Source organism: Podarcis gaigeae (genome assembly GCF_964106915.1).
Source record: "Podarcis gaigeae genome assembly, chromosome: 3".
NCBI classification, from domain to species: domain Eukaryota; kingdom Metazoa; phylum Chordata; class Lepidosauria; order Squamata; family Lacertidae; genus Podarcis; species Podarcis gaigeae.
In genome coordinates this window covers 55,732,633-55,757,246 of record NC_139680.1, presented here as the reverse complement: position 1 = coordinate 55,757,246, position 24,614 = coordinate 55,732,633, and the positions used below count along the sequence as shown (strand labels likewise).

The 24,614-nt window shown below is 39.7% G+C and overlaps 1 protein-coding gene and 1 long non-coding RNA gene across 2 annotated transcripts in view; one reads left to right on the top strand and one right to left on the bottom strand.

The window, feature by feature from the left end:
- Positions 1-24,614, top strand: part of TRDN (triadin) — a 175,433-nt gene that overhangs the window by 56,469 nt on the left and 94,350 nt on the right. The window contains exons 13-15 of the mRNA XM_083731766.1: positions 2,863-3,042; positions 9,002-9,061; positions 24,237-24,302. Of these exons, the coding sequence (XP_083587892.1) occupies positions 2,863-3,042; positions 9,002-9,061; positions 24,237-24,302 (306 nt within the window). The remainder of the gene's footprint in view (positions 1-2,862; positions 3,043-9,001; positions 9,062-24,236; positions 24,303-24,614) is intronic.
- LOC310841038 lies at positions 13,160-20,659 on the bottom strand. Its single transcript, XR_014562284.1, has 3 exons — positions 20,128-20,659; positions 17,083-17,405; positions 13,160-13,940 (listed from the first exon to the last, which is right to left on the bottom strand). It is a non-coding gene; the product is annotated as an uncharacterized lncRNA (long non-coding RNA).

The window sequence follows — 24,614 nt, the reverse complement described above, 5'->3', positions numbered from 1 at the left end:
ATGAGAACCTACCTAATTTGCACTTCCCAAAACAATACACAAACTGAAATACAGCTGTCCTTCAAAACTTCTGCTTGCAATCTAGTTCTCTTGTAGAAAAATGGATATATTAAAAGAAAATGCACATAAAAATGTCCATGTGAGTGAAAATTGCATATACCGGTAAAATTAGGAGAATTATGCACCTAAATGCTGATGGTTTTCCATTCTGATGAATTTACTTGGGACTTTTCACAGGTGTGTTTTTGTAGCATAGGGAGCACAAACCTTTGTGGAAATTTAAGGGAACTTAAGATGGGTGTGTGAGAGAGAAACTGTCCATCTCTACCTGGGAATTGTTCCAACTGAACAGTGAGACTTAGTCTGAGTAGACATGTCTAGAATTATGTTCTGGAGAATCAGTCCTGGAGGTTGCAAAAGCATGCAACAAAGTACCCCTTTCCAAGAAGGGCCTGCAAAACTTACCACTGGCCATCAGAGCAACCAGCTTTTCCAGGAGTAGAGATTGACCCAAGAGAACATCTAGATTCTAAATAAGTTCTGATGGTGATACTTCCATTTCATCCAGAACATGCATGCTAACTCCCTCCAAGGCCTTTGCATTCTCCACTGGCATTACTTCTCCTTTCTCTAAATTCAACTCTAAGTTATTCGCCCTCACACCCTTGCATAGCTGTCAACGTTTCCACTTTTTTAAGGGAAATTCCCTTATTCTGAATAGGATTCCTTGCAAGAAAAGGGAAAAGTTGACAGCTATGCACCCTTGACCACCATTTCCACAAACAGGTTTTAGGATAGAGGCAAAAGCTCCAACATCCTTAGTTAATTAGATATGGTGATACCGAGCCTCCTTCAAAGCTCCACCACCCTCTAGTGATGGGTGAATTCCCCTCAGCTTGATTCATAAATGGGTCACCAATTTAAGAATATTTGAAAAATAGAATATTATTGACTCATGGTGTTTCCTGCACTGTATGACATGGTTTTACATTTTATTACATTTTTGTTCAAGTTGTGGGTGCAAAATGCTTCTCAAAGAGGGATAAGCAAATACCTCAAAGGGAGATTTTTAAGGCTTTTGGTGACTATTGGCAAAGCCCTGAAAACTCCAGAGCCTATGGGGATAGGGAGAAACAGTGGAGTCAGTGAGCTTATTTGACCTAGCTCTGAGAAACTGTTCAGCCAAATCTTAGCATTTATTTTCCAAAGTCTTTTCTATTTGTTCTCTCTTGTTCTCTAGCCTACATCTCCTTGACCTTTTCAGATAGTGGTGGGGCCCAAGCTATCTTCTTAGAGACCTCAGTGTTAAATGGAATTTAAATGTATGTTCCGTTTCTATGAAGTGTATGAGAAAACAACTTACCTTTGCTCATGCAATAGAACTCCATGTCATCTGTAATTTGCACTGGTGCTATGTTGAAAATTTCTCCCCACTATTTTTGACCATTCTCCAGCAATTCATCAGGGGGGAAATGCAATCAAAATTTATTAAAGGGGACAGGAAAATTTCAGATGAATTCTCATGGGTGGGATGGATGCTTGTTTGTTTGTGTTTTCACTTACCTTAGTTGCAGAGTGGCCAAATGTTGTTGGTTTTTAGTGCCCTTTCTCCAGTTCTACAAATCATCTCTGGTGGTCTGCACTGTTCAGCCTTCCTGAGTGCCCCCATTTCCTGATAATCCTGTGCTTTCCATTATGCAAAGGAAGGTGGATAGGGTGCCAGCTGGGTGTCTGATATTTTTTAAAAATTGCAGTCTTCTTTACTTTTAAAGAAATCAGTGCAGAAAGATTTTTTTAATATGAAATCAGCAGGTACACTTATCTCAGGCACTCAGAAGCCATCTCCCCAGCTTCCTATGCTTTGATTAAAGCTTGAAGAAGAATTTTTCCCTATGTGGCTTCTTCAGACCAGGAGGAAAAACACACACCACCCACAGCCACCTTACAATAATGAGGTGAGCTCAACCCCACATGCCCCCAAATTGTAAAGTGCTCTAAGAAAGAGGCAGGAAAAATGGGAACTCCTTTGGCACAGGAAAAAAGGTTTTGAGAAATTGGTGGAAAGGTTTCAGCACAGCACTAATTTGCATTTGCCATGTGCTCTGAGCTACTGTTGAATATAATGCAATGTGAAATGATAATAATGTAGTTGAAACCCCATAAGAAAAATAAATATGTCCTGTGTAATGCTCCTGGTATTGCTAGTGGAAATAGGATTTTTTAAAGCTATTGTTATTGCAGAAGTTATGCCACAGTCATTTAAATCTGATTCCTATAAAATATGGCTTAATTTTAACACCACAATTTTGAAAAATGATAAGACATCATTTTTGCATTTAAAAGGAAACTAATTGTGAACTGATTCATTGTCAGTTCTATAAGTGTACTGTACAAGTCTGCGTGCACCAAAATCCCTGATGAAGTTTAGATAGAATTAGCTTTCAAAAAACAAACAAGAAATCAATATATCTATAGACATGGGTCTCCCAGTATGTGTCAATTACTTTTTCCCTTTCAAAAGTAAGTTAATATAAGTCTTTATAACAATTGGGGGGGGGGGTTAAAAATAATAATTCAGTAACAGAATAAGTGGAACCTGAAAAAGAAAAAAGGAGGGGAAGTTGCTCCGAAAGGTATTTCCTTTCCTTATTCTTCAATATGTCCAGGAGTTTGTTGAGAATAATTAAAATTCTTTGGGGACTATTTTCCTTTTCTTTTAATACAAATGACAATATGCAATTCATAAAATCAACGGTAAACTATGAAGCAGCATGGACAGTAAGAGCTACTGAAAATACATTTCCTACAGGCACAAAAAAATTATATTGACTTTTTACATATATATATATATATAATCTACAGACAAGAAGAGCATAAAGGTTGAAGACAAGGCTAAGAAGGATGTGAAGGAAAGAAAACCAGAATCCAAGGCACCCGAAAGAGTGAAGCATAAGGAAACCAAAGCAGAGGTAGTTGCGCCTGCCAAAGTCAAAGCAAAGGAAGAGACAGCACTGGTGGTTACAGAAAAGTCTGAGAAGAAAGGTAAACAATGCTAGCAGACGGCAGCAGAGGACCTCTGAAGTGCATGGGTAAAGAAATTCAGACAGCGAATTAAAAGTAGTCCAGATACATACACATACTCCTAAAAAAGAGAGTTACCCCTAACACATGAGAATGAAAATAATGTTAAGAATGCATTGGATTCTAGCACATCTAAAATGAAAATGAAACCCAAATGCCTGGGAAGGCTAATGTGTTGCTCCTCTGACTAATGATTCTTTCTGCAATCCACGTGTTTCTTTAAGGAACACATGTTCCATTCCTAAGGGTTTCCCAATATAAGACTGAAGAAGGCTTTCGTCTTAGCTGAAAGAAGGAGCTATGTCATCAGTCCATTTATATAATATTCCACTCTCTTAAGCTCTGTGGGTCTCCTTGCTCCTCCTGAACTGTTTCGCCAGCATGAGTGGCAGACATCTCCTCGACTCCCCTGTGAGGAAAGGTTATGGCATTTGGAACTTTTTAGCTTAGAGAAAAGGCAAATAAGTGGGGACATGACAGAGGTCAACAAAACTGATGTAGAGAAAGTTGGGTAAGAAGTTTTTCTCTATCTCTCCTAATACTAGAAGTCAGGGACATCCAAGGAAGCTGAATATTGAAAGATTCAGGATGGGATAAAATAGAGTTGAACTATGAAATTTGCTCCCACAAGAGGTAGTGATCTCCACTAACTTGGATGGCTTTAAAAGAGGATTAGACAAATTCATGGAGATGTGGCTATCAGTGACTGCTAGTCCCAGTGGCTATGTTCTAGCTCTGCTGTTAGAGGCAGTGTGTGCCTCGGAATGCCAGACAGTGGGAAGCTCAAATGGGGAGAGTTCTGTTTCACTCAAGTATTCTGCTTGCATATTTCCCCATGGGTGTCTGGTGTGTGGGAGAACAGAATGCTAAACTAGATGGGCCATTGGCCTGAACCAGGAGGGCTCTTCTCATGTTGCTGTGTAGGTGCTAGAGAGAGACCATACAGTAATCAAGAGAGTTGGAGGAATTAGAAACCTTTCAACAGAGAGAGGGCCTCCCTCATAAACCAGAACAAAAGGGGAACAGAACATGGCTGTTCTAGGTCCCTTTGCGACACCACCAATTAGGAAGCCAGCCTCCTTTACTTTTGGTCTAATATGAAACAAGTTTAAAAATGTGTCTCTGTTGAGTGGGCTAAAATCAGCATCAAAGACAAGAGTCCCTGCTCAAGCCATTCTCCCCTCTTGTGCAGAAAGTTTTATTTTTTGAATGATTGCCGGGTGCAGTACACTAGCTTCCCTACAGAGGGGCCACTAGCTTCCCAGCTTCCATTTTCTGCCTTGCTCTTCTGTACACTGTGACTTCTCTCTCAGGTTAGCCTCTCCTGCCAGCTGCAGCCGCATGCAACTTCACTGGCCAGTTCCAGCCAAACCACCCATTCCATTCCTTAACTCCTGTTCAGGATGCCAGCCGGCCAGCCATGCCCTTTCAAGATTCTCCATTCCATTCACTCTTCCCACCAGTTTTGGTGTCATCCCACTGAGAACGTTCAATCCTCATTAAGCAGTTTTCGGTGCGGCTACTTAGTTTTGTCCTAAATATATTTTGTGCTTCTGCAGACTTTAGGATCTCCTCAAATTTTCAATCCTTCCTCTGATGCATGGATATTACTGTTTTGGCTGCATAGGGCATGCAAAGAATGAGGTGCTATTAATATATTGGATTAATATATGTTTCAAAGCATTGAAAATTCCCCACTAGGCTTCTGTCTGTGCTTTTTGTGTCTTTCTGAAGCATCTGTCTTTAGTGAACGTCTTTTATATGTGCAGCTAGGCATCCTGGCCTCTGTGATTTGTAAGCTGTTGCAGTTTCCATGTCATTGAAGAACTGAAAAATAATTGCTCAAAAATAACGGCAAAGCATGGCGTGTAGGCTCCTGCAATCTTGAATTGTCCTTTCCTTAGAAATTTATCAGCATGACTAGTTGAGAAAAGATAACAGGTATACATGAGAAGAAAATTTGCACAGAACTTATAAAAATTGCTCTGTTTACCGTAGTGTAGAGCACAAAACAAATACCAGCAGGTTTGAGGTTTGGGCATTTGTTAGACCAAAACCCTTAGCTTTTCAGTTGCAAATTTCTTCCTAGGATTTAATTGAATCACGGATATTTACTTCCACAAGATGTATTTGTTTAACATGAATCTTTAGCTGTGGCACACGAGGCAAACATTGCAAAATGTTGTTTTATTTGAAATATTTTGCACTATTGTAGAAAGTATATTTAACAGGAGAACATGGTCACATTCTTACTGCCTCTCCATAGCCCATCCCACCCCCAGCCAGAACTATACTAGTATGCTTGTCTTTTTCTTAGATGCTCCATATAGAAATGTGGAGCCACAAGTCCAGTGCTCATACCAAAAAGGGTTGTGGGCTCTGAGCTTGAGTAATTTGTACTGGCTATGAATATAACAGGTCATCTGAGCCTAATGCTCTCTGTCATGGCTTAATGTGCCTTCAGAGGTGTAGGATACCAAGGCTCAGTTAACCTCAAGACTAGATTATTGCAATGTGCTCTGTGTGAGGCTCCAGCCAGTGCAAAATGCTGTGGCTCAGATGCACAGTCTTCACCCACCAGAAGCCATGCATTTAATATTATGGGTCCAATTTTATGGAACTCATTTCCACCGGAGGTCAAACGGATCTCTCCCTACTGAATTTGTGGTGCCTACAGAATACTTCTTTTAAAAAACAAAACAATCTAGCAGGATTTTAACTGAAGTTTGTTTTTGTAGTTTTAACTGATATTTACTTTTTTTGTATTGAATCCTTGTAAGCCACTTAGAGGTTATTGCAGTTAAGTGTTACAGTGGTACCTTGGGTTACATACGCTTCAGGTTACATATACTTCAGGTTACAGACTCCGCTAACCCAGAAATAGTGCTTCAGGTTAAGAACTTTGCTTCAGTATGAGAACATAAATCGTGCTCCGGTGACGCAGCAGCAGCAGGAGGCCCCATTAGCTAAAGTGGTGCTTCAGGTTAAGAACAGTTTCAGGTTAAGAACGGACCTCCGGAATGAATTAAGTACTTAACCCAAGGTACCACTGTATTTAAAACTTCTAGCATATTTGTAAAGCAAAGTTGGAGCCAGTATGGTTTCAAATTGGATAAGGGACCACGTGTTGAGATTTCCTGCATTTCGGCTGAACCTCAGGATCCTTTCCAACTCTACAAATCTATTATTATTTATAAAATTAATTAAATACGAGGGTGTCTGTTGACTCCTCTGGCACTCCTTCTGTGTTCAGAAGGAATGAGCAAATCCTACACACAGTTCCTTGAAAGTCCCATTGGACTTAATGGGGCTTCCATAGAAGGCATGTATATGTATTTTCAATCTAAGACTTAATGTTTGTCAAAACATTGGGATTCCCGCTCCCCCCCACCAGTCACTTTCATGTCATTTAGATTGTGTGCTTAAATATTAGAAATCACCCCATGCTTCTGATTAACAGTTTTCATTCATTTTAATGCTGTGTCAGAAAACTGCTAGTGCAAAATAATCCTTACTGATTGCAAATGTTGTGGTAGTTTTCCAAAACAGATTCCACATACAGATATAGTATCAATTCTGGACCCACTGTAAAGTGTATAAGATTTACTGCTATTCCTTACATCCTGTGGAAGAAGAGGGGGTACTGCAAATTGGTGCTGGATATCTCAGTCATGATGTGAACCATCAGAAGTGTAAATATCTTAAATAAAATAAATGTTGCAGATGCATTAGTGCATGCAAAATACGAACAGGCCTGTACCAGCTCTTTGACACAATGTGTGCAACTTCTCTTTGGTTTATTTATTTATTATTATTCGAACATGCAGAGTCCCCCCCCCCCTTCAAACAAATCAGTGATACTAAAGGCAGTGGTTTTACACATCCCTATTCCAGATTAGTATCACAGGAGTTGATCCACAAAGCTTTACTTATGCTGTCTGAAGCTCAATTCTATGTTGTGGGATTGGTGCAGAAGTAGTACTTAATGGAAATTCCTTCTGGAACTGTGATAGCTCAGAAAGATAAACTTGATCTAAATTCTTTAGTTAAGCATCCAGAATTCTCCATCTCTTGAGTACAGTTGTTTACTTATTTTGTAGCACCTGCAGATTTTTTATTTTTTAAAAAATACAAGGCTGGATGCAGCCATAACTAAATCTGCATCCAACCCATATTGTTTTATTGAATGAAAAATGAAAATGAATTAGAATCAGTAATATATCACTTCTGTTACATGAATTTATCATGCGGTTAATTTTCTGTCATCTCTGAACACTTAATTCTTAGTGGCTTGCATAACTTAGCTTAGAAAATATATAACTGGATCACAAATTCTGCCTAAGGGGAAGCTGCTAGCTCTAGCAGAGGAGGAAACTGAAACTATTCTGAAATGGTCAGTTGCAAACCCTGCTGACAGTCAAATGGTCATTACTGATTCCAAAACTGTCACCTATCACTGCTAGATAAATGAATCAGACCATTGACAGGAGCGTTATGGTAACACATGAAGCCTTGGGTCCACTGATGCAAGGGCAAAATTCATCTAAGACTTCAGGGCAGGCAGGCTGGCTGGCTGGCTAGCTTTCTGAACAAATACTTTCAGATTACTGCATCCTTTCCCACCCCCATCCCACCTCCCTGCTGTATCAGTAAGTTCTTCTCATTCTTTGATACATGCATACTCATTGATGAATCTGTGTGTGTTTTGTAGAATGAAAATGATGGTGTGCCCGACGTTCTGCATTGGCCTGCATATTTATTTATTTATTTACTTATTTAAAATATATACTGGAAATGGCCAGGGCTCTTCTTCAGCTCAGTGAAAATAACCCAGCGTATGAGTATCAGGCAACGATGGCATGTAACACACAATAATGTGACATTCTTAACACATCGTCCTGCATTGGAGCATGCATTTGTGTATATGAAGCTGTATGTAAAACATGAGAGGCACAGTCCACAGAATGTCATGGTCCAGTTTATAATGTGAGCAAATGCCAGCACAGGGCTCTCTCTGGCTTTCTACATTGACAAGAGAGAGAGAGAGAGAGAGAGAGAGAGAGAGAGAACAATATTATATGTTTGCATAGCCAAAGTCATTAGTTGATGAAATAAAAAAGTTGCTTACAGTAACATAAATCACAATGTAAGAAGTTTGAGGAACAATCCTTAACCCGCCCCATGAATATTTCAAAACAGGCCATTTTTATTTCCCTTAGAGCATGGGTAGGTAGCCTTCCTCAGCCCAAGGGCCGCATTCCATACTGGGCAATCTTCAGAGGGCCAAATGCCACTGGTGGGTGGGGCAACAGATGTGACTCTGTACCATAGATTATTGCCTAGCCACATAAAAAGTCAGAGGTTCCATACATACATCTCTCCATCCAGGCAAACAGAAGATGCATTGTGACAGTTCAGTGGCATGTGCTAGCCAGGCAGGAGAACTGGAGAAGGGTGTGCTGCAGGGGCAATAAGGAGTGTGACCTGGTGAGAACCCCTAGAGCCAGATAAATAGTGAGCAGCATTTGTTCCCTGGGCCAGAAGTCCCCTGCCTTAACAGCCTGGCTGTGGTGGGGTCTTCCAAACTAGTAGCACCCTCAGTGTGTAAGAGTATCTGCCTGTATTTGAGATTTGCCTCTGAAATCTAGTCCTGGCAGCTACATGATTAGATGCAATGAGCTATCATGGGATCACTGTGCAGAGAGCCAGAAGGCATTTCCTGTGGCAGCTCACTTTTTTAAAAAAAGAGGAACAGAAACATGAATTTCACCACCTGTTTGGTTATTGATTACTTTGAGCAGGAGATAAAAAAACTGGCAAAGGTTTTGTTTTAGTGCTAAGCTCTCTCTTTAGTGCTTGATTTGAAAAAGACCTGTAAACTGTGTCTTATTACTCTTCCCCCCCCTTTCTGTTCTGCTAGATCAATATGCATTCTGTCGTTATATGATTGACATGTTTTCGCACGGGGATTTGTATACAGGTACTTGAACTGAACTCTATCATTGCACTCTCTGTTTCGCGGAGAGCTTCTGCTTTGTTGTGCTCCTGGAATGTGTGTGCTTTTTTTCATTTGTTAAAAGCGGAAATGAAGCCTGTGCAAAGAGAGTTTAAATAAAGCATATCAACTAATGGCTATATTATTAAAGCTTCTAATACTCTTTTCTATAATTGCATGCATTGAGATTAATGGTGATTTAAAAGGTGACGCCAGTGGAAACCTAAGAAAGAATTAAACCATTTGCCTTAACCATCAATTGGATCTTTTGCATGCATTTATGCCATAGAAAGGATGGGATAGATGTGTAAAGTTAAGCGGTGGTTTGGTTTAAATTTCTTTACTTCATCTTCAAAAGTGTAAAGAAAATGAGAAAGCCCACCACATTTAAGCTTACTCCTTTTGTTACATGCAGATGTTCAACGTTCATATGAAACGCATCTGTTAAAAATTTAGAATGGGATCTTCAGCACAAGGAGTATATTCATCATATGTCATTCCAGTGTTCACTGCTGTTAATTTGTGATGGATGCTGGTTAAGATGGTTTTGCATGCTGGAGCTGTCAGTGAACTTAAAGCCTTATGGTACCTGAGGGTATCAGTTCCATCAGGCATCAGCTTTGAACATGTGCATAGGGTATGTATCAATGAATGAACTGTATTCTGTGATGAGCTTACCACCAGAATGAATGGTGAAGAAAGAATCTGCCTTTTTGCCCATGTGAAATATAAATAATCTTTAGACAAAACACCCATTTATGAGATTCTGATGTTTGAGCCATGACCACTTATAAAGAAGGTATGCCCCTTCACTGAATATGTTCTAGGAAACTGTTCAATGAAAAATTTTGCAAGAAAATTATGGAAGAAACTTGAAAACAACTCAGATCCTCTATATAATAAATGTAGTGGTTAGATATAAAACAGTTGCTATTCGTGATCCAGGAGCAGCACAGCTACTTGTCTCATTGATTTCAATTGCACTTTTGAATGTCTGTTCCACAGAAAGCTGGCCAAACTGAACAATCCTGTGCATGCTTGCTCAGAAGTAAGTCCCATTATGTTTCATGGGGCTGGCTCCCAGGCACATAGGATTGAAGCCAAAAATATCAGTGCCAGATGTCTAAAGTGAGGCTCCTAAATCTTGGCAAAAAACAAGCGACTTGTTCCACCATATCAGGACCCAGATACTACTACTTCCACCATTATGGTAGATGCTTCCATTTATTTTTGCTAGCTTATTCTTACCAAGTTAACAGTAATTAATGCCTCCTAAATATATTGCTTTTGTACTATGGGCATTTCACAGTTCTTCATGCTGTGTAAAAACTGAACTTAGAGAAGTTAAATAAATTCCTTCTAGTGATTTATCCAAGACTACACAAGCTGATTTGCACACATGCAACAGGACTTCCATTTCCTTTCCTCCCCTAACCCTATGTATCCATTTGGGGGGGTTGGGGGGGGCTGGAGAGGAGGTTCTGTTGCACATGCAGAAGGATACAACCTAATGTTTTGTGTTCCACTGTCTTGTTCTTTTATATCCCCCCAAAGTATAAGGTAGCATACAACAAATTTATAAAAGTGCAAATAGATAACTAAATAAAATATAATAAAGGATACCAATATATTAACAGAATTCTGAAAATGCAAAATATCCCAACAGTACAGTCAAGCCCAGATAAATTACTCTAAAAATATGCTGAAACACTTCAATTAGCCCTTGCATTGCAAGGTCAGGCTACAGTGGTTTTCTCATGGGAGGTATTGAGACATCTTATTTTGCTATACAACTTTTTTTTATCTGCAAGACATTGTCATACAGGATTTTCTCCCACCACCACACTTCCAAATAACACAAAGACTTTCACTCACGTGCATTCAGAAGACTACTCTCCTCCTACTTATGTAAAACATTCAGCATCTTATTTAGCACTGGGGGAAGTGGTGGTGGTGGTTTTAAAGACGAGTCTTACAATATCATCTCAGAATCTCTTATCAAATACCCATTAACTAACCATTCCTCCTTTGTGGAGAGTAAAATAATATTCAATATAAGTAATGCCATCCAATGGTCCTCTTCTGCTGTCTTTGAGAGGAACTACGCAACAAGAGAATGTTGATGTTTTCTCCTCAGGAAGCTATCTACTTCCCTTTTCAGGTAAGGAAGCACGCTACTCTGATATAGCTCATATCTGAGACTGCACAAAAGCTACAATGGAGAAAAGAAAACAGAATTGTTCACCTGTAATCATTGTTTGGTTTCCTGTGTAGTCACATCATGGTCTCGTTCCCGCTCCTAGGGCCTTGTTGAATTCCTGCCTCTCATGCACACAAATCCAACAAGAAAAAAATATGGCTCCCTTACAACAAATGTATATATGTGTACATTTTACATGTGCCCTTGTTTGCTTCTAAAAGAAACATTTCATTGAGCATTCTTTTATCATATGACCTTAAAAATACCCATGGTGATTCAGTTCCTAGTAATCTGAGTTGCTGCCTGCCATGGGAGAGTGTTGCTGACTTTGATTACTTGCAGTCAGTGTAAATGAATAGGCTCAAGGCTGCACTTAAATTCTTCCATGTTAAGCTACTGCCTGACTCAGACATGGGTTATAAGAGGTGCTTCTAAGGCATGTGAGAGATCTGTGAAGAGACTGTAAGTTAAAACTGATGTTTCCTATGGATTTACCGGAATTCACTTGGGGCAAAGGGGGGGGGGGACTTTGCCTAAACGTTTCATCCACTTATGTGAAAACAAAAAAAGGGCTTATAGATGCTTTTAGATTCCTCATTATAGGTAACAGGAATGAAACAAAGCTTCAGATTTACCAGATCAGATTCAGACCCAAGTAACAAATAAAATTGGAATGACACATTGTGGATCTAAAACAGGTTGGGCTGCTTCCAAATGCTACAGATACATCTTGTGGTCACTGCAACGCCCTAGTTTTTTATTTAGCCACTACATTTGTATCCCAGTGTTTTGCCAAGAAGGTCAGGGTAATTTGTGTGGCCTTATTTTTTCCTTTTGATGTTCACAACAACAGTTTAGATAGAGAAATGGTGAGTTGCCCAAGGCCACCCAAATCACTTTATGGCTGAGCTGAGATTTCTACCCAGGTTTCCCCAATCCAAATGAGAAATTGGGGATTATTTGCTGGTTTGACATTTTGTCTTTTCCTCCTTTGATACCACGCTGAGATCATTTCTCTGCACATTCTTAAATCTGTCTGAAAGGGAAGGCATAATACAGAATAATTTCAAGCACATTCTAGGAGAAGCATAGAAAATTAAGACTTAATCACTGAATCATTTAAGTCTAATCAGGTATTATTTATCACGAACCATTCTTTCTGTAATTACAATTGCCAGCACCAGAGACGTTTCTTTATATTTCTATTCAGTTATGCAAAAAAATATCAAAAAGTGGCTTACTTTGTGTCAACCCTTTTTTGATCACAATTTGTCAGGAAGTACTTCTGCGCAAACCCCATTGAAATGTAGCAGAACTACACCCAGCTCCTGTTCAGTTCAGTGGAGCTTGGGCAAAGAAACATCTCTGTATATTACGCCCTGCACTGTAGATCTTCTTTGTCAAAGATTTCTTTGTTTGAAACATTTATAGCCCACCTCTCAAGGCTGCTGACAGTAGTAAGTGAAGAACAAAATTACAAAAAGCAGCAGAGTACAAACAAGATAAAAGGTACCCATTAGTGTGAATAGACATCCTCTTGAGATAAAAACAGCCCCAGTGTAGCAAGTTAAAACACAAATCAGTTCAGAATCTTAAACTGTTAACATTCCCAAAGCCTTCCTAAATATAGCTGCCAATTAATACTTCACTTCATGCATGGGATGAAACCAACAAGACCTTATGCCTTTAAAAATAAATAGTTTTAAGGAGCCACAAGACTCTTTGCTGTTTCTCCTACATAGGTTTTAGTTATCTGGTGGAAAGTCTGGTTGCAGTCACTAAATAGACCTTCTTTCTGGTCTCAGCTAAGCATACATCTGGGAATGCAGATGCACACAAGAGGAACTCTGATAAATATAATAGTGGGGGGGGGGAGCTGGTATGGAAATAGGATTTCCTCAAATGTTCTGCTTCCAAATGCAAATGAAGCCACTAGAACCCAGTGCAGTTATTTCTATAAAGGGCTTAGGTGCACCCTATCTGTGGCCCACTATTATTTATTTTTAAATATAACAACCCAGGCAGTGTTCTGGACTAATTGCCATTTCCAAATACTTTTCCTATGTAGCCTACATGGGTCCATTTTTACAGTAGTTCAGGGTGATGTAACACATGCTGTTCCGGCCAAAACGGCAGTTTTCAAAAGTCACAGTTATCATACTAGCCTCACTTAGGTTAAGGCACTTCTGATCTTGTGGAAACAAACAAATTCTTCTTCTTCTTCTTCTTCTTCTTCTTCTTCTTCTTCTTCTTCTTCTTCTTCTCCTTCTCCTTCTTCTTCTTCTTCTTCTTCTTCTTCTTCTTCTTCTTCTTCTTCTTCTTCTTCTTCTTCTCCTTCTTCCTTTATTAGTATTTTGGGAAGCTTTTAATGTGTGACATTCTGTTGCATTTTTGTATCTTCTGTTGGAAGCCACCCAGAGTGGCTGGGGAAACCCAGTCAGATGAGTGGGGTACAAAAATAAATAAATTATCATCATCATCCAGGGTCAGGGTTGGATCCAAGAAACCTCCCAAATATGAACCTACATTTCCTTACCCCATCTAACACAGATTGAACCCCCATGTCTGGATCAGCTCTATTGAACAGGATAAGCTTCCTTGTCAGGGTTAAGCATCAGTTTGTTGTATCTGCTCAGTCTGACGTTGGTTTGGCACCTCAGCAGCCTCCCTAGAGAAAGATGAAAAGGAGAGACAGACAAAGAATGTCACTCAGATATTGATGGCATTGAACTCTATATCCCTGAATGATTCTCCCCAGTAATTTCATGTGGATGATGATGATGATGATGATGATGATGATGATTTATTTCTACCCCGCCCATCTTGCTAGGTTTCTCCAGCCACTCTGGGCGGCTTCCAACAGAAGGTTAAAAATACAGTAAAATATCAAACATTAAAACTTCCCTAAACAGGGCTGCCTTCAGATGTCTTCTAAACATCAGATAGTTGTTTATTTCCTTGACATCTGTGGGAGGGCATTCCACAGGGTGGGCACCACTACCAAGAAGGCCCTCTGCCTGGTTCTCTGTAACTTCACTTCTCGCAGGGAGGGAACTGCCAGAAGGCCATCGGCACTGGACCTCAGTGTCCGGGTTGAACGATGGGGGTGGAAACGCTCCTTCATATTAAATAGCAGGGGGGCAAGTTGGAACCGCTTGGAACCACATAGGCCAGTGTTCAGGGCATCACATAGATGTCCTCCAGCACCATCTTTCAAGGCTGCCCAACAAGCTTCCCATCCCAGTGTTGGAAACCCTGCAAGTAATGAAGGTGCTCTCCTTCAGATTCAGAAAATCACGTGTTGGCTCAGGAGTATTGCTGGCAGGTGTGGCATCACTGGCTGAGTGGAGCTAGTCCCACAGGTTCCCTGCAAAGCTACTTCACAAGTTTGCAAGTGACTGCCTGAAGCAAGCTCCAAATGTATGCATGTTTCTAACAATAGTTGCTCAGTCTGCAGAACCAGTGAGTTGTCAACAGATATATATGCTCCTTATAGAATGATATGTGATCCGAAACAGAAGTGTGGTGTGATTTTCTCCTACCACTTGCCAGTGTTGTATAGTGGTTGCAGTGCTGGACTAGAACTAGAGTGGCCTGTGATCCAAACCCTGTTCAGCCATGACTCTCATTGAGTGGCAAGGGCTAGCCACTGTCACTCAACCTGATCTACACCATGGGGCTGCTGTGAGAATGGAATGGTGAAGATCCAGGCATGCTTGCAGAGCTCAATGAAGGAAGGGTGGGATCATGATGCTGATGATGACCTCTATAAATTGTACCCCAGTTAAGCAGCCCTGGCTTTTATAGCTTAGTCCTGAAAATGAAGTCCTGCTCACTGTGTTTTCTTTTCAGTTTAGTGAACTTGCCATTAGCTAGTATTGGCAACTGCATAAAAAGATGCTGTCTTTTTTCAGTACTGCACATAGGCTCTTGTCGTTTTTGAGCAGTGTGAGCATGATGAAGAGTGCTGCATATTAGGGCTCTTCTGTCAGCAAAGAAGGCCACTGGAGTGCAGAGGGGACAAAGAGAAAGGAATCCCAGGGAATCAAATGACATCTTCTTGTCATATTAAATCCATCTTGTTAGGATTCATGGAATATTTTCTAGCTATATAGAAATTCTCACCACTGCTGCTTCACATTAGCTCCAGAAATAGTGTCGCGAGCAATTGTCTCAACTTATGTCTCTTCTTCAAAACAATGCTTTCCTCTTTTAAAGTTTGTCTTCATTGTGTACACCTGCCCTCTTTGGTTTATGACTTAAAATAGTTTGGTCTTTCGTGGTAGCTTCATTTATATTTGCTTAGTGAAGCTGACAGTTCACACCAGAGCAAAAACTTTGTGTCAAGGAGTGCCTAATTGATCCTGTAAACTGCAATCAGAAATTCTAGAAGGCTGCAGTGCACAATAATAAATGACATATTATGTGCACCATTCAGAAAATACATCTGAAAAATGTATCCATCAGCAATCATTATCTGAAGAGATTAGCTCACAACTGGGAACAATACTGTATATGAAATGCATTTATGTTCATCTTCTCATTCTAAATATGCTTTACAACTTTCTTCCCTATAGTAAAATATATTAATATAATTATTCAGAATATAAATGCCCCAATCTAGCTCTAGATCAGTGCAAATAGCCCAAGAGAAGAGTGCAGGTTTTGCACTAAGGACCTAGGTGCTTCACTTTAAAGTGACTGGATCTTCACTTAAAAGAAAAATGGACTGGAAAAGGTTTCTACCTGAGACCTTAGAGAGCACCAGTACATCATAGTGGGCTAAATAGACCAATGGTCTGATTTGGTATAAAGCATGTTAATGTGTTTACGTGGCATAGAGTCTGCATGCAGAAGGTCCAAGGGCTCAGGGCTCAGCTTAAAGGCTCTTATATAGCAAGGTTAAGAAAGGCGTTTGAGTCCTTGAATAGCCACTGTCAGTCTGAATAGGCAATAGAAAGCTAGATTAGCCAAGGGTCTGCTTTGGTATAAAGCATTTTTAAAATATATCTGTGTGTTCACTTGTCCACAATCATGCTTTATCCCTGTCTCCTGCTGTTTAGGAAGAGGATGGTACTCCATTCTTTTTTCCCAGAATCTGCCTGGAATTTTCTGAAAGGTTGGGCTCAAATCAGTGGTGGAGCTTCATGCTCTGGCACCGGGGGGTGGAGAGCAGGTGGGGGCGGGGCTGACGCACATCCTGGGGGTGGGGAACGATGCCTGCAGGGGCAGGGCGACCAGCACGGGCGGGGGGGTGCAGCCACGATGGCACCCTGCCAGAATCGTGCTGCCGGGGGCAGTGAGCTCCCTCTGCACTCCTCTTCCTCCACCAGTGGCTCAAATATTTTCTTTTTTAAAAAATCAAGCAAAACATACTGAATATTTTGATGGTCAATATCTAATCCCTCATACTGGAGGCAGGGGTCATCCTATTAGCATGCTTGCGTGCTCCCTGGTAGATAGCAAGTGTACCAGATTATAAACATTTAAATGATTAATTGCATTGCTGCTTGTTATAGCTGAGCTTACCAGTCCTATTACAGCATCCCCAGGATACATTGACCTCATGGAACATTAGAGGTTGCGATACTGTAATATCAGCAATAATCTTTTTAATTAAGGTTCTGAGCTGCACAGAACAGTTGGTTGCAATGGGAGTTGTATCTACTCTGAGCCTCCTAAAGATAGCCATAATTATGAGTTCCTTGTTTTTCACCCACCACTCCACTTTTAAACCACGAGAATACACTGCGTAATAGTTAGAAGCTGAGATTTTGTGATACAAAGTTAGTCAGAAACTTATGACTTGCCATTATCTAAATAAAAGTGTGGTGTCAGCTGAGAAGCTAGACTAAGAAGTATTAGCAGTTTGGTAGGAAAGCCTTCCCTGTATCAGCAAAATTGTGGATGGCTGTTAACTTTATTCATTTATTCTTCATGTTCTTGGAGAAAGTATCTGCAAATGTATCCTCGTTCCATTGCACTGAGATGATGCATTGAGAAAGCATGATGATAAACTTGAGTACCCTCTTTGGTTTGGCTTCTACCAGGCCTTAACTTTCCATGTATCAGTTCTAATCCAGCTCCTCTCTTCAGTCATTGTATCCTCTTCAGGAATAGGCCTTCCATCTGTTGGAATTCATGAAACAGGAGTATATTATTGGTCTTCTGCTCTTTTCTTTCTACACGCCATCCACCCAGCTATGTTTCTCAGCACTGCCTGTCTGCTCTTTCTGCTTGGATAGTTAGTTCATCATTAACAAACAACACCAAAGAATGGGTTTCTTATCTTCCCTTCAAAGTACCTCCCCTGCTCCCATGTGTGTTTTGTATACATTGTCAACATCAGCAGCATTCACCTTTTGGCTGGGTACAAAGCCTTAGCTTTACCTTTGATTACTCCTGTCATAAACCTGACCATGAAGGAGGATTTGAATGCCCCTGTTTTACTGGATTTTGTAGGTTCTAAGACCTCGATTTGTGAACTATGCCAAAGAGGTAATTAGCTGCAACTAGTACCCCTAAATTGCTTCCTATCCTCAAGGTGGACATCTTGGAAAGACCACTAAAGAAGGTGTACTTGGGTTGCTGGGTTTCTTTCTGCATTCTCAATGTATATGGTCTTCTGAAGATCATTATCGTTACCTGAAGATGTAGCCATGTGGGGTTAGATTTGAGCTTGCAGAGTTATTCCAAAAATGATATTTTTATTGAGAGATAGAGGCATTAATCAGTGCAAACAATTTAGAAATGAACATAAAAGGTTACTATAATTATAATATCTTTCTCTGAAGGGAAGGTAGTTTTCTGAGGAGGCCCTAAAAATGACAACTCCCAGAGGTAAGCAGCCTTTTACCTAGGTGGGTGATTTCTGAAACTCCTCATAGGCACAGCCTCTCTCTAGAGTAATTTTTTTTAGCTTTGCAAGTCTTGGACAAACATGGCTAGTAGGTTCAGGCTTGGTGTATTTAGCAGATTAGGACCAGTCACTGTTGACATTAGCTTTGAAGATGGGCTGTCATTGTTAAGTTTTAATTATCCAAGGCAAATTAGGCAGGATAGGAATAACAGAAAAAAATTATGCTTCAGTTAACTAGCAAGTTAGCCGAGTTAACTAGCAAGAGTTATCAGGTGGTTAGTCAATGGGTCTGCTATGAGTATGACTTAGGGATATTACCCAAAGGGTTTCAAATCTTTCAACGTGGTTGAAAATTACAAAGGCTCTAAATGGATATGTTTTCCACAAGGTCCTGCTATAATATGAGTGACCACCACTTATTTTTCCAATAAACATCTGATTGACTGCAATATTATTAACAGCAGGGTTACTAGTGGTGGGTGGTCAGCCTTTTCTTATATACAGCATGGCATAAATGTCAAGGACCATTTAGACATGGACTGTAATGATATTTGTATTCCACTTTCTCAGTTCTCAGTATGGCTATGAGGTAATTTAAAACTGTGCTTTGAACCTATTCAGGGGAGGGCAAATTGACTTAGGATACCCCCTTTAACATATTTAATCAAAAGAATGGATAAAATATTAATTCAGCTCTTCTATTCTGTGTCTCCTCATCAAAGTGAATAGAGAGGCATTTAATAACACATGGAAACATAAGATAGGCCTTTTATCAGGATAGAAGAGGGCCCTTTCAAAAGAAACATCTTGACCTAGGGGTCTTTTCTCATCTGCCAAGTTGAAGGTTTTTTTTCTGTTTTAATTTTTTTATATACTCAGGCCCTAAAGCAAACACCTGTAGGTGCTAGACCATGTCCTCTTCTGGGGAAGTCTGTGGCAGTTTAATGATCAGTCATCTTTTTTCATTATTGGCTTACTCAACCTCCTGAGCATCAGCCCTTTATCATCTTCCATAAAAAAAAATTAATTCTGATTGTGTAATTTATCACATTTCCTTTGCATGGCAATGGGCAAACTAATTGGGCTTTAAATAATTTTTAGCAAACTATTTTTTAAAAAAAACACACACAAAAAAACCTTTAGCTCAATTTCTTTATTAAAACTTTTCCTGAAAGTCACAAGAGATCTCTGCTCACCTGTCCTCAGCTGTCCTCGGAATGGTTCACACTTGGCCATAGTCCACTTGATATCTTCACACTTGATTACTGAACATTCAGTGATTTGCAGCTGAATACGTAATCTGCCTCCTTTGAAAGAACCATGTTGGATGAGGTGTCCGATTATAAGAAATGTCTGAGGAGTTTTATGTAGCAATGCATCAACTCCTTTTGGAACTGGCTTCCTCAGTGAGCATTTAGCTTTTGGGGTATGCAGGCATGAGAGAACTCGTCTATTTTCTTACAGTTCTCTCCTAGCGTGTATTTTTGGTACACATGGATGGTGCCATTTCTGCACACTGTCAAGTATGGTGCCTAGCAATTCAAGCACCACCCTAACTCCCAAAACAAACAGGAATAAAAGATGGTTCTAGATCTGGATTGGGTACAACAATAATAGAAATAGCGAAAACAGCTAAATGCATTTGACTGAAAAGAAAAATACTCATGGAATATAAGAATTAGTCAGGTGGTCCAGGCAAGCAGTTCACAGTAATCAACAAGAGTTTGGGCAAGAAAAACCAGTCTACACATACCTACTTCACTTCATGTTGCAGTAATCTAGGATAGTTTCAGAGTAAAACATCAGAGCTTTTGCATAAGGGCCTAAAATGCAGCTAGTTGGGGGATGTATGATCAGCTGATGGCAGAATGCATGGTTAAGAATACTGTTTGGTTTGTATTCTGAACCAGGTAATTAGGTTTTGGTAACATCATTAGTCTTCCCTATAGCAAATAATTCATGTGTGCAAATAATTGCTTCTGATGTACTCACCATTAGCTTTCAAAGCCTTCCAGTCTTGTTTTTAAGATTTGGGCAATAGCTGGGAAGTCATGGGTCAAAATTCCTCATGAATTGTATTCAGAAGTATTCTAATGTGAGACATGCATCTCTAGAATGGGTTTAGGCAGCTCTCCGTGGCAAAGTTGGATGACATCTGGTTTAACTCTGCAACAACAAAGTTCTGAGTTTTGCTATGGCCTGATGATGATTGCTTTTTGGTAACACAGAGGTGGGATTTCCACTGGTGGCATCAGTATTGCAGAATGACCTCTCTGCTGAAATACAAGAGGCGCCATCAGCATTGGCATCCCACCAGCTATTTTTTGTTTGTTTGTTCTAAACCATTTTAGTTGCTATATGTTTTTAACTGCCTTGTTTTGTTTGTATTTTAATTCATCATGTTTTGCTGTTTGGATAGAACTGTTTGGTTGTGTATATAAATTATGTATGTATTTAGAAATGATTTTATAGTTGTAAAACACTTAGAAGCCATTCTGGTGTGTAAGCTGTATATAAATTAATAAATAACACACACACACACACACACACACACATATATATATATATATATATATATATATATATATATATATATAAAAAATAGTGGTAATGTTTGTGATGTTTGTGGCAATGTCTTAACAAGCAAACGCCTGCAAGCTTCCATGCAATATTCCAAAGTATAAAAGTGTGGGAGGTTCATTAGCTTCTAGAATTCTCCAGTGAACATAGTATTCTGATTACACAGGAACATAAGAAGCTGCCTTCCACCTAGTAGGGCCATTGGTCCCTCTAGATTACTACTGTCCACACTGATTAGCGGCAACTGGAGCTGGCAGGGATTGAATTTTGGATCTTTTGCATGAAAAGCATGTGTTCTCCCCTTGAGCTATGCAGCCTTTCCCCGTTATTAACAGAAACAAAAAACTTTTGTAGGAGCTTTAGTCACCAAAACAGATACATAAATTCTTTTAAAATAAATTTGGATATAACATTTTTAAATGAATTGCATGTTTTGTGTTTTATGCAAATGCAAGCATGAATTTGCATGAGTTTGGGGAATATGCACCAAGCAAAGTGTGGTATTATAACTACTGGCCCAATATGCATTCTGTTGGGTTTGATGATAATGTGATAGCTCCGCTGAACATTAGGAAATTAGAATGATATTGGCTACAATTATTCTCATAATTCTGTATTTCAGGTTTAAATAAGCATCCTTCCTCCATCTCTGTGTTTTGGGTTTCTGTGTGCTAAATCGATTGTAATTAAACATCTGCCTTGAATGAGGGTGAAGTTTAGTATACACCTTTAGGATATAATTCTACAGTTCAATTCTCAACTCAAATTCTGCAGAAAAAAGGCCAGGAAAAAAGTAAAATAGGTTACCTTGCCATATTTATCTTAAAGATTGAGCTATTGAATTAAACAGTGCAATCCTATAGATATCTATTCAAATGAAAGCTCTGCTGAGTTCAGTGGGACTTACTCCCAGTGTGGTATAGTGGTTAAGAGCAGTGGACTCATAATCTGTTGAACCGGGTTCGTGTCTCCGCTCCTCCACATGCAGCTGCTGGGTGACCTTGGGCTAGTCACACTTCTCTGAAGTCTCTCAGCCTCACTCATCTCACAGAGTGTTTGTTGTGGGGGAGGAAGGGAAAGGAGATTGTTAGCCGCTTTGAGACTCCTTATGGTAGTGATAAAGCGGTATATCAAATCCAAACTCTTCTCTTCAGGTAAGTGTGTATAGGATTGCCTTGGTGTGTGTTCAGGATAGCATTAGGAATTTCAGATTCAAACGCTAGATCAACTGTCAGATCTATTTTCAAAATATGTAAACAACACCTTTGTTCATTCATTATCTGCCCTGAAAGCTGGGATACCAGAAAGAAAGTTGAAAATGTATATTTGCAAAATAATTTCCCACAAATGTGGGCATTAAAAAATATCGTTATGTGATGATAGAAGCAAAGCTTCTGAAACTTTCTACTTTGCTACTCTGTTAAAAATCCCTGCAGAAATCTCTGCTATAAAAGTGTCCTAACTCTGCATCCATATTACACCATGGTGTTTGGGTCATAAGTATTACTATTCCTTTTGTGAGTGGCACCTGTTTTCAATATTTATGAAAATATTGCTAAAGGGTAATATATCTGTTTCGAAAAGAAAATACAAAAGGAGTAAGGGGGTACCATATCGTAGAAAGATGCATGAGACCAAATCCAACAGGTGCAGGAACTATTTATTGCCAAACTGACTGCCAACACATCTTAAATGTAATTGGGGCTGGTGGGATGGTGAAGAATCAACTTTTTAATTGTAATTACCCTCCAAGCATGGACGGAGCTGTTTACTAGCAGAGAGCAAGAATATTCTAGTCCCATGGATTGCTGTTCAGAAAGAAGCTGTTACTTCCAGTTTTGTTTTATTTAAGCCCCAAAGGATATGGTGTGTTGAGGCATTGCCTGAACTTCTAAACACTGTTATCAGTGGAAGGAGGGAGGGGCACATGCTGAAGCTCCATTGCTAAATTCTCACACCCATCAGACACACCTTTCACCCCCTGACCATCTCCTTGTTGAGCAGTGAAGGTCTACAGGGGGCTTCTACTCAAGCTCACTTGAACATGACTAGAATGCTGTGCAACAGGAGACCCAGCTTTTGTGGAGAGTTCTACTCATGTTCAAGCAAACACAAGTAAAAGACCCATGCTCAGCACAAGAAGGATGGGAACTGAGCATAGCGCATGGTGCATGCAGGGACATTAGGATGGGGCTTGTGTGTAGGTGCCCACCCTTAGTCCACAGATACAGTTCACATGTTTGGGCAAACACCTGAACATCATCCCCAACCAGTAGGGCCAAAAGTCAGAGCTTATAGGAACTGGAGTCCAATAACGTATTGAAAGCACTAGATTGGGGCAGGCTGACATAGGATTCAGCTATACAGCTACAAATAAAACTAGATGGCAACGCTGAGCTATGCCAAATTCAATATACTTTTCAAAACGTTTTTTCAAAAAAGCATTTAGCAGCATTTTTAAAAAAATATGTGTGTAGATTCTACCATGCTGTACAATGATCCAATGATGCACGGACACCTGTGGGAAATACATTGCTTTCTCCATTGCATATTATTTCATAAGTGTGATAAATGGAAGTGAGACTCATTCATGTTCCTTCTTCTTTCTATGTGATGTAAAAAGCTGTCCTGAGAGGAACACACCATCTGAACATAACATAGCAGCCCATTAGATCATCAGAGCACTATAGTTCTAGGCGGAACAGTATACATAATAGGAAACAACTATTGCATTTTAAAAAGTGTACAATCCACTGGATATTGGTTAATGTGACTGGTCCTTTATGTTAAAAGCAGAAGAAAGTGTACTGTCGTTCATAAAAGGAGGCATGAATGTGAAAGCTTTTTATTATATTGATCTTTTGTGTTCTTTACTCAGAGAAGGGTTTGAGTAAACACTTACAATTAAGAAAACAAGGGTAAAAGTTAAGAGATAATAATATGAAAATTAATTAAATGTAAGATGTAAAATTTGGTTTAAAAATAATAAGAATATAAGAGTGTGCAATTAAAAGATGAAAAACAAGGGGGGAAATCAAGCAGAAGTAACAAAGTAACCAGAAGGGGGTGTTGAGGGAAGTCACAGGGTGGGGTTTTGTTTTAATTTCTGTCTTCTATCTATTCTATCTTCTTTGTTTATTTGATAAATGTGTTGAATACTAAAATGTAAAACCTAATAATTTATTTATTTTTTTAAAAGACCTTTTGTGTTCTTTAGTCCTGAAGAAATATTGAATGGCAAATAATTCAAGAAATAAGTTTCTCCTGTTTTACTTAACTTCTGCAATTTCTTGCTTAGCAATCTAAAAGACAGAACCGATGAGTTTTGTTTGTTCTGCCATTCCATTCCATTGCTGATAGGTATTTAGTAATAAACACAAACAACTCAGAAGACAGTCCAGGCTGCTCAGAGACTGTTAAAAAGAAAGTGCATTCCATGTGTGCTTAAGTAGGCACTACATTGAAAATAATGTTGTTGTTTTTTGTTTATCAATGCTCTTTCATTCCTGTCTTATGTGCAGGGCCGCCTCCTCACCTTTGGTTTCCACAGACCCCAGCAATGACACCTGCAATCCCCGCTGTTGAAGGCAAGTTCAGTTTCTGTTCTTAAAAAATTACTCATAGATTCTTATGGGGAAGCCTAACCCTGCTTTTACTGAGGCCAGCCTTATGAACTGTATCCAGTGTTGTGTGAGCAAAAATGAAGCTCACATAATGTATGACTTTCCCATAAAGTCTCTAGGGCTGTTTAGGGGGAGGGGTTCTACTGAACATTGTGGGCTATGTCTTGAAGGTTGCACTGGAATCACCTCAAAATCATGAACCTTGAGCAAGTAGAGCAGGATTCCCACCCCCTTTCAGGTGGATTCCTCAGATGACGCAGTCCACAATGTTTGCCT